The sequence below is a fragment of the Setaria italica genome, chromosome IV, assembly GCF_000263155.2.
Source record: "Setaria italica strain Yugu1 chromosome IV, Setaria_italica_v2.0, whole genome shotgun sequence".
Classification (NCBI taxonomy): domain Eukaryota; kingdom Viridiplantae; phylum Streptophyta; class Magnoliopsida; order Poales; family Poaceae; genus Setaria; species Setaria italica.
The window spans coordinates 19,505,157-19,517,330 of NC_028453.1; the positions used below are offsets into that span (position 1 = coordinate 19,505,157).

At 48.0% G+C, this 12,174-nt stretch overlaps 1 protein-coding gene and 1 long non-coding RNA gene across 7 annotated transcripts in view; both read right to left on the reverse strand.

The window, feature by feature from the left end:
* Positions 1 to 489: 489 nt before the first annotated feature.
* Positions 490 to 4,675, reverse strand: LOC101775530. 4 transcript variants are annotated; one of them, XR_215048.3, is made up of 8 exons: positions 4,501 to 4,675; positions 3,905 to 4,003; positions 3,556 to 3,660; positions 3,356 to 3,468; positions 2,906 to 2,980; positions 2,739 to 2,813; positions 1,043 to 2,567; positions 490 to 937 (listed from the first exon to the last, which is right to left on the reverse strand). It is a non-coding gene; the product is annotated as an uncharacterized LOC101775530 (long non-coding RNA). The 4 variants fall into 4 exon arrangements; XR_001163911.2 differs by having other exon boundaries at positions 490 to 1,471; positions 2,308 to 2,567; positions 4,501 to 4,673; XR_001163910.2 differs by having other exon boundaries at positions 490 to 1,471; positions 2,269 to 2,567; positions 4,501 to 4,673.
* Positions 4,676 to 7,094: 2,419 nt separating this feature from the next.
* The window catches only part of LOC101774596, an 8,001-nt gene continuing 2,921 nt past the window's right edge, over positions 7,095 to 12,174 (reverse strand). Inside the window, exons 4-7 of one of the 3 annotated variants that reach the window (XM_004965340.3) lie at positions 11,781 to 11,945; positions 11,599 to 11,652; positions 7,901 to 8,047; positions 7,095 to 7,720 (exon numbers count right to left, since the gene is read on the reverse strand). In XM_004965340.3, the coding sequence (XP_004965397.1) occupies positions 7,343 to 7,720; positions 7,901 to 8,047; positions 11,599 to 11,652; positions 11,781 to 11,945 (744 nt within the window). In that variant the 3' untranslated portion in view covers positions 7,095 to 7,342. The remainder of the gene's footprint in view (positions 7,721 to 7,900; positions 8,048 to 11,598; positions 11,653 to 11,780; positions 11,946 to 12,174) is intronic. The other 2 variants (XM_004965342.3, XM_004965341.3) reach the window with 2 other exon arrangements.

The following is a 12,174-nucleotide window of genomic DNA, read 5'->3' on the forward strand; positions in this document are numbered from 1 at the left end:
GGATCAATTCTACATAAGTGTCAAAGCAAATATGAAAACACATAAAGTGGCTCATATCCAAGCCTAGACTATCAGATTAAGTGCATGAAGTGTATAGGACTTTGAGTAAGAAGGCATGAAGCACTCATAACATTTATGTGCATGGCTGCCATCTGATGCTAACAAACAATTATTTTGCAAAGAAAACTAAGACTAAAACACTTATCACTTGAGTGCCATCTTCAACCTTCCCCATGCCGCAATTTTATCTTTTTCTACAGAATTGTATTCACCTTTGCCTGTACATGGTTTCTACTAACTCAAGTACTGAAGTAGACATGGAGGATTGCTACAATAGCATTGATTGATCTTCTATACACCTATCTCATCAGCAACATAAGCTATGAAGTGTATTCATTCTTTTCACCAATCCGTACTAAATAATAATGTATAGACCGCATTAGAACACATGAAAGGAAGCAGAGGCAAATAATATGAGACCAATCAACATACAGTCGAATCATAGGCTTTCCCTTCCATCAATAACAGCTTGAAAAAGCTTCAAAGAAAGTTACAGTTTCAAAAGACAATGACAAAAAAACCAAGTAGATATTGTCATCTTTACATGAAATTTGTTACAGTTTTCCAAAATAACCAGATGGAGCGCACTCATAATATTGGAATGCAGATTCAATTCAGAGTCTTCAGCATGTGAGAAGGTGGGCAGGAAGATCAATTACCACCCAGGTGTTTGAAAGAATATGAATAAGAAGTTATCACTGCCTATAAATATGCCAGCAAGGCAGTCCAACATCTGAAGAAAGCATCTAGTCAGGCTGAAACAAAATGAAGTTTTCATCTATTCAGGCTGAAACAAAATGAAGTATACTAGCTCATTGGCCACCCCAGTGATGGCTTCCCTCATGTGGGCTCATGTGAGCTCATCTTTCCTGTCAGGCTGAAACAATGAAGCACGTGAGACCAAATTTGCAATATATAACTTTAACTGAATAGTAAGTCCTGGTTATATTTGTAATCGATGTACAAGTCAATGGCTTCTTACCATAGCACACGTTCATTTCCTCCAGTTTCATTTATCTGATAGTTTAAGAACTGCACAAGTTATCGTAAGTTGCCTACTAGTTACGAGTATTCCCAACCAAAGAAATAAAGTTATCCACATTCAAACTTGGTACCACATACCAACAAATTGAAAAGGTGCAAAAACTAAGTGGCGAGATGGTAGTAATAGAACAGAAAATGGGAGATAACTGAAATGTGGTGCCCTCCTAATAGGCTAAACAACAGCTCTCGTAGCACGAACGCCTATATGCAATGACCATAATAGTGCACACTCAATCATTTCAGAGAATCAAAACAGCAGAGAAGAAGCATAAAATGGCATGACATACAATTTGCAGACCACAAGCAAGCAATGAGCTATATAGCTCGGCTGGTAATCTCTTGTCGTCCTCAGTGTGCGCAACCTGGTCTGTAGAAAAGAATGAAATAATATAGAGTAGAATCTAGCAGAGAATTGGCAAGTACAGATATCGTGCCTTTTGTAGTATTAAAGTCATCATCCCATTAGGAAACAAACAAAATAATTATATGTAAACCTTGCAGGTTCAAATGAAAATTGTGTAGCTTCTCAAAACTTTCGGCAGAATACAAAATGTTTTGGTAAATATTAGTTTCTTATAAATTTACAATACACATTCTTATAAAAAAAGAAACCTAGAAACACAGGTTCAGTTTGTTTACTTCAGATTCAGAGTTGCTCCAAGGCAGCATGTTGCAAATTTCTCTGAAATTAGTAAAATAACCTGCAACCTATAATTAGCTACAGGGAAAACCTATGATTAGGTATAAATAAAACTATCAGAGAAATGCACTTCACCCTGAAATATCAAGCACTACTCTGTATGGTAAGCACAGTGTCTTCCTACAAGCAAACCTCATGATTATATTTCTTTGCATCACATCTCAGAAATTTATTGTCCACAAACTCTGAATGTGAGGCAACAGCTTTTAGTTAAATCAGTGCCATCACCTTAATAGATAATCAAAACAGGGAACCAAACTGAAGACCACGTAATAATTAACCAACTATGTGTGACAATGCAGTATGGTTTCTTAGACAACAAATCTAATCAACTATGAGTGGCTGTCTTTCATTGTTTTGGTTCAGGAAAGGGTAATCCAAGTTCCCAGGTACCTTGTTTGAACGAAGGATAGCCATCAAAATTCAACATGGAATCACATTGCAAGTGGATAACACCAACTCACCCGTGGATCAATTTTGCACCACTCAAGACAGGAACTCACCCCGCAGCCACTCCACCGGCAAGGTGATCACCGTGACCAAGACTTGCCACGACCAGGTGCACCGACCAGGCGAACAGCACAACCCCTCGGCCATCAGAACTAAGACTTGCGGCCACACGAGCACAGGACTTGCTGCAACACGACGGCCGGCAAGCCAGGTGATAACCACAACCACGGCCAGTCGATCTCAGTGGAGAACCGCTGGATATTGATGGAGAGGAGCAGGAAGCAGTGTCGAGGACAAGCACAGCGTGATTCCTCTGATGGGATCGGATCAGAAACAACAGATAGAACATCAGTATGGTGATAGCCTGAAGCTAGCCATTCTAATTTACATTTCAGTTTAATTTAACTACACAGCAAATGTCCATACCAGCCTACCCTTTTTCAAAACTGAAAATATAAACAAAGGGTAGGCATGTATTGTATACCTCTGTGACACTTCCTTCACTGGTATCATTGGTGCAAAATGCATCCTATATGCACCAGCCAAATCATTTGCATGTCTGGCATATGTCAATCAAGCTAAAAGTTCAGATCTCTGAAACAGAAAGAAACCAAAATGCACATACCAATAATCCATGTAACTCCTCACTACCTCCTTATTTTGCATGAAAGTCTGCTACTGCATCTCAGTAGGTCAGCAGCAAGTTGATTGATGTTATTTCAGATCCTGCAGAGCAAACAAAGAAATTATAAGATACCATACATATTGCCAGGAGGCCATGAGCCCATGACAGCCCCCATGTCCAGTCATGACCGCCTTGAATCAAACCATTCAGGGTAGATTTAGCAAAAGAATAAGCAACCCAAAAACTTAATGAACCTTGCAGTTAAATAACCATCACAGTTAAGTAACCATTGCATATTGCGCACAGCAAGGAACCACAAGCAACCAGGTAAAAACTCAGAACATAGGAGCCTGCCCCTGCTGTTACATTAAAAATTTTACACGCTGAAGGAACATATAAATTTCTAGTTGCTTAAAAAGAACATGATGGACCAATTAGATTACTATAATTATTTCCAATTATGAAGGTAGAAGTACCTGCAGGTGAGGCGTCAAGATGGCCACTGGAACCCTCTCAAGTCTGGGAACTGTCTGGTTTGAAAAAAAAAAACAGGTCTAGGCACTGCCCTTCTGATCTGTTGCATTTGTATCTACAAAAAGGGTTGGAGATAACCAATGAGGTTTTATCTAGAAAAATATAGGCCTGCTGAATGAACAGTCATGATAACTCCACTAACCATATTGTTATCAAATTCATAAAGTCAGGTGAATAAAAAAAACTGCTGACAAGTCCTTTGTTCCGCTTTCCAAATTTTTCCATGAAGAAAATTAATTCCAAATTTCTGCAAGAAAATGAAAGCCGTTAAAGAAACTGGGTATGTTTGTCCTCTACATATGGCTGCCAAACAGCCAGGATGATGAATGGATAATGTAAATTTGTTTTAACTGGACCCATCCAGAGGCTGATCATATGTCTCTGATTCTAGATGGTGATTCTATCAACTTTGTTCTACTCATGACCATAATATTTGATACTATTATGCCAACAAATTCTAGTGAGATTTTCAAGGGGATATGAGAACTCACTTTCAATTTTTTTGTCGAAGCGTAACCTTGTTCAACTGGCCCCTCTTTCAAACAATTTGTGGTAATTCCCCATAGGGGCAGAGCACGTTCGATGCTTCTCTGAAAAATGAAACTTCATGTAAGGTTATCCAGTCATGCGATTCTCACAAGCGTTTGAGCAATGAGAGCATAATGGCAGACGCTACTTCACAAATGAAAGTTTGTATCACAAGGCCTAGAAAAGAACATTACCCCATTGAAGATAAGCAACAGACTAATCGAGCAGAAAATGCATGTGTGATAAGAAAACCAAGCAATAGCTTGGCTGATTGGGTGATTAGTGGAGGTGAATAAAAAATAATACCCCAAAGTTTGATGCCCTGTCTGTTGCATTTACATGGGTATTCATTTTAGTGGTAGGTAATATTCATTTTAGTGGTAGGTAATAGCAATGTAGTGCTAATGGTGCACCCCCGTTGTGTTCGCTCTAGCTTCGCCCCTGCATACAGAGGAGCGGCAGAGGCAAAACGCACGCGAGGGAGGGACAGATACAGGAGATCGACAAGCAAACTTAAAAACGCATAACCGGTTCTGGATGGAGAGGAGAATGGCCTCACCTTGATTGGCCTACAGGATTTACCAGGCCGGCCTTAGGGCGATGCAGACGGGCGTCGGCGGCGGCAGGAGGAGGTTGACGGGAGGAGGAAAGTGGATCCGGAAAAAAGAAGAGTCCGATGGGAGGAGTTATGCAGGATCGGGGAAAAAGGGAGGCAAGAGGCAGACGGATGTACGGAGAAAAGTGGGAGGACCGGACGTAAAAAAAAAATACGGTAATGCTAAGCTCCCAACATCCGACGCCAGCAAAATATCGGATGCCACGTGGCTCTTTACCGTCCACATGAATCTTATCCCTTCACATATTTATCCCCATGATCTCATTCACCGAACAAGAGAGTCCTCCAACAGCTCTCTCTCTCCACACGCAGCAAGTTCCCGGTGGCCTCGTCCCCCACCCCAACGGCGGCGCGCTCCCCCACCATGGCGTCCTCCTCGTCCACCCTGGCGGCGGCGCGCTCCTCCACTCCGGGAACCTCGTCACCCACCCTGGCAGCGCCCCTCCCCCCACTCTGGCGTCCTCAACCAACCGGGAGCACCCAACGTCCCGGATCCGGTGGCCCACTCCCCGACCCCGGCGAGATCCGAGCGGGGAAGGATCGGGCGGCAGCCATGGTGGACGACCTTCGGCGGCAGGCTGGTTGTCGTGGATCTGAGTGTTGCAATCGGTACCTCATGGTGTTGCAATAGTTATTTTTGGATGTTGCAACAGTGGCTTTTGATGTTTCATCTGTTTTGCATCGGATCCGGTGGCCCTCTCCCGGACCCCAGCGAGATTCGAGCGGGGACGGCGGCCATGGTGGACAACCTTCGGCGGCAGGCTGGTTGTCGTGGATCTGAGTGTTGCAATAGGTACCTCATGGTGTTGCAATAGTTATTTTTGGATGTTGCAACGGTGGTTTTGATGTTTCATCTGTTTTGCATCGGATTCGGTGGCCCTCTCCCCGACCCCGGCGAGATTCGAGCGGGGAAGAATTGGGCGGCGGCCATGGTGGACAACCTTGGCGGCAGGCTGGTTGTCGTGGATCTGAGTGTTGCAATAGGTACCTCATGGTGTTGCAATAGTTATTTTTGATGTTGCAACGGTGGCTTTTGATGTTTCATCTGTTTTGCATCGGATCCGGTGGCCCTCTCCCCGACCCCAGCGAGATTCGAGCGGGTGCAACAGTCTGACTTGCCAGCAATCGGGTGTTGCACCAACTTGTTCATGATGTTGCATATAGTTGTTTTCTTTGTTTCGTCTCTTCTTCTTTCGTTGTTGCAATGTTGTAAGAGATGTTTTTTTGTTGTTGCAATATGTCTGTTTTGAATGTCGCACGAAGCAATTCGGGATGTTTCATGCACGTAAAGGTGTTGCAATTCTCGGTGTTGCAAGTGTTGATTTTTGATGTTTCGATAGTTATTTTTCAATGTTGCGACGGAGCGTTCGATAAAATAAAATTATCGGACGTCCGGGCGCTAGCACTTCCGAAAAAATATCCTAGGGTGCTTGATAACTGAACTAAGCTTTAGTCCTATCTCATCGGATGTTTGTTTGCATACTAATTAGGTATTAAATATAGTTTAGTGATAAAACTAATTATATAAATGAGGGTTAATTCTAGACCTGATTATCCCATGTGATGCTACAATAAATATGGGCTAATCATGGATTAATTAGGCTTAATAGATCCATCTCGCAAATTAGCCCTTGTTTATGTAATTAGTTTTATAATTAGTTCACGTTTAGTCTAATTGATATCCAAACATGATACAAAATATTAAATATCCGATGTGATCCAAACTAAAAATTAGTTCATGGATCTAAACACCCCTTAGTTTCTCTCTTTTTTTAAGTCATGGCTTGGTGTTAGGGCGGTAGAAACTGAATCGAGAGGTCAGAGATATAGCTGAAAGATGACGTGTGCACGGACAAAGAAGTGTGTTCATCGAGTCACCTGAACATGAGGAAAAGGGGTGTCACTTTGTACTGCAGCCCTTTACCACCGTGTGCACTTCCCATCTCTCCTTTCCTTTCTGGAGGAGAAATTATGTGTCTGTCCTATTTGGATCCATCCATTTAAAATTACCTCTTTTTGACTAGCATTTAGCTAAATTTTAGCTAAGAGTGTTTGGATTCACTGTTAAATAATTGTTGAAGAGATATTTATTTATCCTGCCTCTCCCTCCCAGCTAGGAGTGTTTGGATTCACTGTTAAAATGATTGTTGAAGAGATATTTATCTATCCTACCTCTTCCTCCCACCTCTCATCAATCTTCTTGATTTTCCCGAGAAAATTTTCCCAAGAAAAATGAAGAGGCAATTTGGTCTTTTACCAATTTAGCTGAGTTAGCTTGGTTCAACCAGCTAAAAAAATCTTAACCCGCTAAATTTAGCTAGATTCTATTTGGATCCGTTATAGCTAAAATTTAGTTGATTGATCCAAACCGAGCATATGCATTTTCCCCTACTCACATGAAAAAGTTAGCCTCATGCAAAACACTTGTATGGTCTTGAATGGTGTATAAAAAGAAAATCAAGAGCAAACACCTTGAAATTAGTATGATCACATTTATTCGGGGGCAAAATTTAGAAGCTTGAATGACACGAACCAACGAACGAAGTGTGTATTCTGTAAATTGAATGCATTAATCGGCAGGTACTTCTTAAATTTACAAATTGCTCTCGAGTCTCTACTGTTTTGTTACATTCTTGAGTTAAAGATCTAAGACCTACAAAATCCTAGAAAGGGCTAAACAAATACTAGCTATCAGGAAAAGACCCAACAGAAAAGAACATGAAACAAGCAAAGCAAAGCAAAGCAAAAAAAAAAAAGGAAAACGAAAACAAGATCCCAGTTTATCTCAGGGACATTTCACGTTCCTGCCTGGGCCTCCGTAGTAGAAGTAGCTCCCCCAGTAGCTGTTGGACCCTCCCTGGATGTCGTAGCAGCCGGGGTTGTCGGCGAGGAGCTTCAGGCTTGCCGCGGGGATGAGGTTGTTGTCCCAGTCCACCACCTGCAGGTTCCGGAAGTAGGCGGCGCGGTCGAAGCCCTCGCTTGGGAAGTGGCCGCTGCCCATCTGCGTCGCCGTATGCGACCCCGACGGCCGGGTGTTGACGACCTCGCCGCCGAACTGCACCATGTTGGCGTGGCGCGCCAGGTGGGTGAAGAGGTAGGACGGCCAGTACCCGACGACCACGCCCGAGCCCAGCTCCAGCCACCAGTGCCCGTGCTTCGGATCCTGGACACCATGGGCCACTGCTGTCAGAGAATGACGGCATGGCTACCATACTGATAAACTTACGGCTACATTTTACTGAACAATGCTTGTACTATACTGTACTACAGTTCTTGAAAGTTCGTGGATCATTGCATGGTTATTCACGCCACATTAGCTTTGAAATGGAAATCGATCAGTTACCTTCCATAGCATCAGAGTAATGTCAAATTGCCTGCCGTTGTACACTGATTCCGGTGTGATAGCCGCCCCAATTGCAATCTTACTCGTCGTCTGCACGAATCCGCGGCAGTTGTGATTGTAGCACCCCGTTTCTTGATACGCGTCGGTCTACACAATGTGGGTCTGATTAGGATCCTATGGTGCGAAAGATGTGACTGTCTGTTAGTTAAGTTTAGTAGTCATATTAGTTTTTATTTCTATTTTACCCCTTTGTTTAGCCACCAAGCTACCTAGCCTATATATGTACTAAAACTGGGCATTGCACCAGGGTGGTTAATGAGAAACAGATCATTTGAGCTAACAATTGATATGTAGAGCCTTCTTTCTCTCCCACCCGTGCTCCTCCTGTCTCTCTCGGGCTCCCACCTCTCTCCCAAAACCCCACCCCAGCGGCGCGGGCCCACCCCACCAGCGCACCCTCCCCGGCCAGATCCGACCGGCGAACACCCTCCCCTACCCTTCCCACGTCTGGATCTAGCGGCGCGGCCCCTCTCCCGTGCGGATCAAGCAGCGGCGCGCGCGGATTGAGTAGGGGCGCGGGTTGATTCGGTGGGGCGGAGGCGACTCAATTCGGAGGTGAAGGCGGCGGATCCGCGCGAGCGGCGGCGCGTGCAGGTGGCGGACACACGAGCAGACGCGCGCGAGGAGCAGCGCGTGGCGGTTCGGACGACGCGTGCGGCGGCGCGTGGTGGCCAACAGGTAGCAAGCAACAGCGGCGCGCCAACGGCAGGGTCGGGCGCAGCGGCCAGGAATGGAGACGCGCGCGGGTGACCAGGGCGTGCGGTGCGTGCGGCGGCTGCTCGGGCTCGCGCGGCTCCAGGGGGGCGGTGTAGCGGTAGCAGGAGCAGCGACGCGTGGAGGCCAGGAGCAGTGGCGACTTCTCCCTCAACCTCTTCCTCGACCGGCTCTCTTCCACCTTCCCCATGGCTGGCTCTAGGAGAGCACCGGCTGCGGGTGGCACGAGCGGCGCAGGCCCGGCGGACGCCGCGGCTTTGGTGGCTGGCGCGGTGCCGGTACTCTCAGTGAGCTCCAGGGGCTCCTTCCATATTTCCTCCCACCGCTCGGCCACGAGCAGTGTGCGGCGTCGCAGGGCGGCGGCCGAGGAGGAGAAGCGGCGTGAGGAGGAGGCTGCGGTGGCGTGGCGCGCCGGGAGCAAGAGCAGCGCATTGCGGCTGAGGAGGACTGGGGGTGCGTGGTGGCATTGCGCGACACCAAGGCGAGAGAGGCGGCTGCAGCTCGGGTAGCACGCACAATGGCTGTGGAGGCCGCGGCAGCGCGTGCAGCCGAGGCAGCCCACCTAGCCATGGAGGAGGCACATGCAGCAGCGGCGGCCGCCACCCAGCGGCGTCTAGAGGCGGATCGGCTACGTGAGGAGGTGAAGGTGACATGCGAGATGGCGCGTCATGATGAGATGGAGTTGAGGCACACGGTGCAGGGCGCCAGTGCTGAGGCGCAGGGTGCTAGTCCCGAGCCGGAGGAGGCGGACCCGCGGTGGAACGCGACGGTGGACCGGTGGGTCTAGGACCTAGGCCGAGGTGCGGACGGCGGGCATCCTCGGAGCAGGAGGAGCTCCGTCCATGAGTCCGGCCTTGACTCTGACTACGACTCTGACCTCGACTTCGGGCACCGACCCCTGAGGGTCGGGAAGACCATCGTCCGAGAGTCCTTCGGCAGCATGTAGTGGCCGATGTTGACGAAGACCAACTACATGGAGTGGTCTTCGGTGATGAAGGTGAAGCTCCAGGTGTGGGACATGTGGGACGCGGTCTGGTACAGCGACGTCGACAGCCACAAGGACCGGCGAGCGCTCGAGGCGTTGCTCGCCGTGGTCCTGATGGAGATAGCGGCGAACTTCTCGGGGAAGAGGACTGCCAAGGCAGCTTGGGATGCTATTGCTGCAGCCCGAGTTGGTAGCGATCACGACCGTAAGTCCACTCTGCAGAAGCTTCGGCAGGAGTGGGATTGTCTAGCTTTCGCGCTAGGCAAGGACATCGACAACTTCGCCCTCCGCCTCTCCAGCCTGATGCAGCGGCTGGAGCGGTACGGCGATGATGAGATAACCGAGGAGAAAGCCGTGGAGAAGTTCCTGCGCGTCGTCCCGAAGAAGTACTCGCAACTCGCTATCTCCATCGAGACGCTGCTCGACCTCTCGACATTGTCGATCGAGGAGCTGATGGGGCAACTCAAGGCGTTCGACGACCGCGATGAGCCTTCTTCTGGCGGGGAGATCATCTTTGGTGGTCAACTCCACCTCACCGAGGAGAGGTGGCTCGCCCACCAGAAGGAGCAGAAGGAGGGGGAGTCTTCTTCCTCGACAGGCAGCCGCTAGCGCGGCAAGCAGTGCAAGGTGCCCAAGGCGTGAGGAGGCGCCCAGGGCGGTGCCGCTGGTGAGCGCGAGACCGCTCGAGATGACACCTGCTACAATTGTGGTAGGACTGGCCACTGGCCAGGGAGTGCCGCCAGCCGAGGCGCGGCCAGGCCCACATTGCATAAGCTGTGGAGGAGGAGGAGGAGCTAGCTCTGTTCCTGGCTCACAGGACCATCAAGCTTCTTCCCGTGGCACCGGCCGTGACAGCTCTCCTCCACCTCGATGAGCCGCGCGCACACGTCTCCCTCGGCAATGGTACCAGCGACGACAAGATTGATGGTTGGTTCCTGGATAGTGGTGCCTCACACCACATGATCGGGCGCTGGTTCTCCGACTTGAACATTGACGTACATGGCTCCGTCAAGTTTGGCGACTCTTCAGTTGTGGAGATCAAGGGCGTCAGCTCTGTCGTCGTCGTCACCAAGATTGGCGAGCACCGGCTTCTCACCGGTGTCTGCTACATTCCCGCGCTGAGGAACTCGATCATCAGCCTCTGGTCGCGCGTGAAGATCGACGGTGGAGTGCTCCGCATCCTAAATCGACGACGCCACCACCTTGCCAAGGTGGATAGGGGATAGGGGAAAGAACAACCTCTACATCCTCTACGCGGAGGTGGCACAGCTCGGCACCAGGGAGATGGTGTGGGGCAAGATGGTGGATGGTGGCTCAGCTTTGACATACTGCTACTACGTTCACTTCGAGGGAGCTGGGGGAGTGGGCAGCTCTTCTTCGCTGAGCGTGCCTATCCCGGTCCCTGGGTTTCCATCGAACATTCTCGGCGACCAGCCGGTATCGAGACGGGACGGGACCGGTGCCGTGCTTCACGTGACGCGCAACAACGGTGAGTCTTGCTCCTTCGCTGAGTTTGAGGGACATGCGATCTGGCATATGCAGATGGATGCCGGATAGCAAGTCCGCTCAGGTTCGCTGAGGAAGGGAGCGTCAAACCACATCAACGCTCAGGAAGAGTCCTTAGAATAATATATTAGTAGCGTCTATATGCACTTAGTGCCTGTGAGCACTAGTATCCGTGGGTGGTTCGTACCTACGTGCACCTTATCACCAATTATGTTTTCTTTTATATAAGCTGCTAGACTTAGGGGGAGATTGTTAGTTAAGTCTAGTAGCTATATTAGTTTTTATTTCTATTTTACCTCTTTGCTTAGCCACCAAGCTATCTAGCCTATATATGTACTAAAACTGGGAATTGCTCCTTGGTGGTTAACGAGAAAGAGATCATTTGGGCTAGCACTGTCAATGCCGCAAAATGCTTGTTGATAAACACACTTACTGTCCAGTAGGTGAAGAATCTTGGGTTACTGTCTCCATATAGCTCAGGGCTTACCTATAAAAGCAGAACACGGATTATGAGATTTATACTGCTATAATTATCTGATTACAGTGATGCAGCAATCTTTGTCTTGCATCCATAGAAACATGACTGCTCATTTTATTTCCTCTGTTCAAATGTACCTGCCATCCAGCTTCGATGGTGTTGAGATCATTGCCGAAGGAGCCAGATATGACCCAGATCTGTGACAGGCTGAACTCTGATGGGTCTCCTATCCTTGGTGACCACACATTAACACTGGCCTTGGCCCCATAGTACTGCTCAGAGTTCACATACCCAACTGCATGCTGTAACCAAGTGAAAACCCATCAGTAACATGTAATACCAACAAGAGTTGCAGTGAGATTTGACTATTTTAGTGAGTTGCAGTGAGACTTGACTAGCTTAGGAGGTGTTTGGGAGGCATGTGCTAAATTTTAGCACTTGTCACATCGGATGTTTGACACTAATTAGGAGTATTAAACATAGTCTAATTACAAAACTAATTGCACAACCCCTAGGCTAAATCGCGAGACG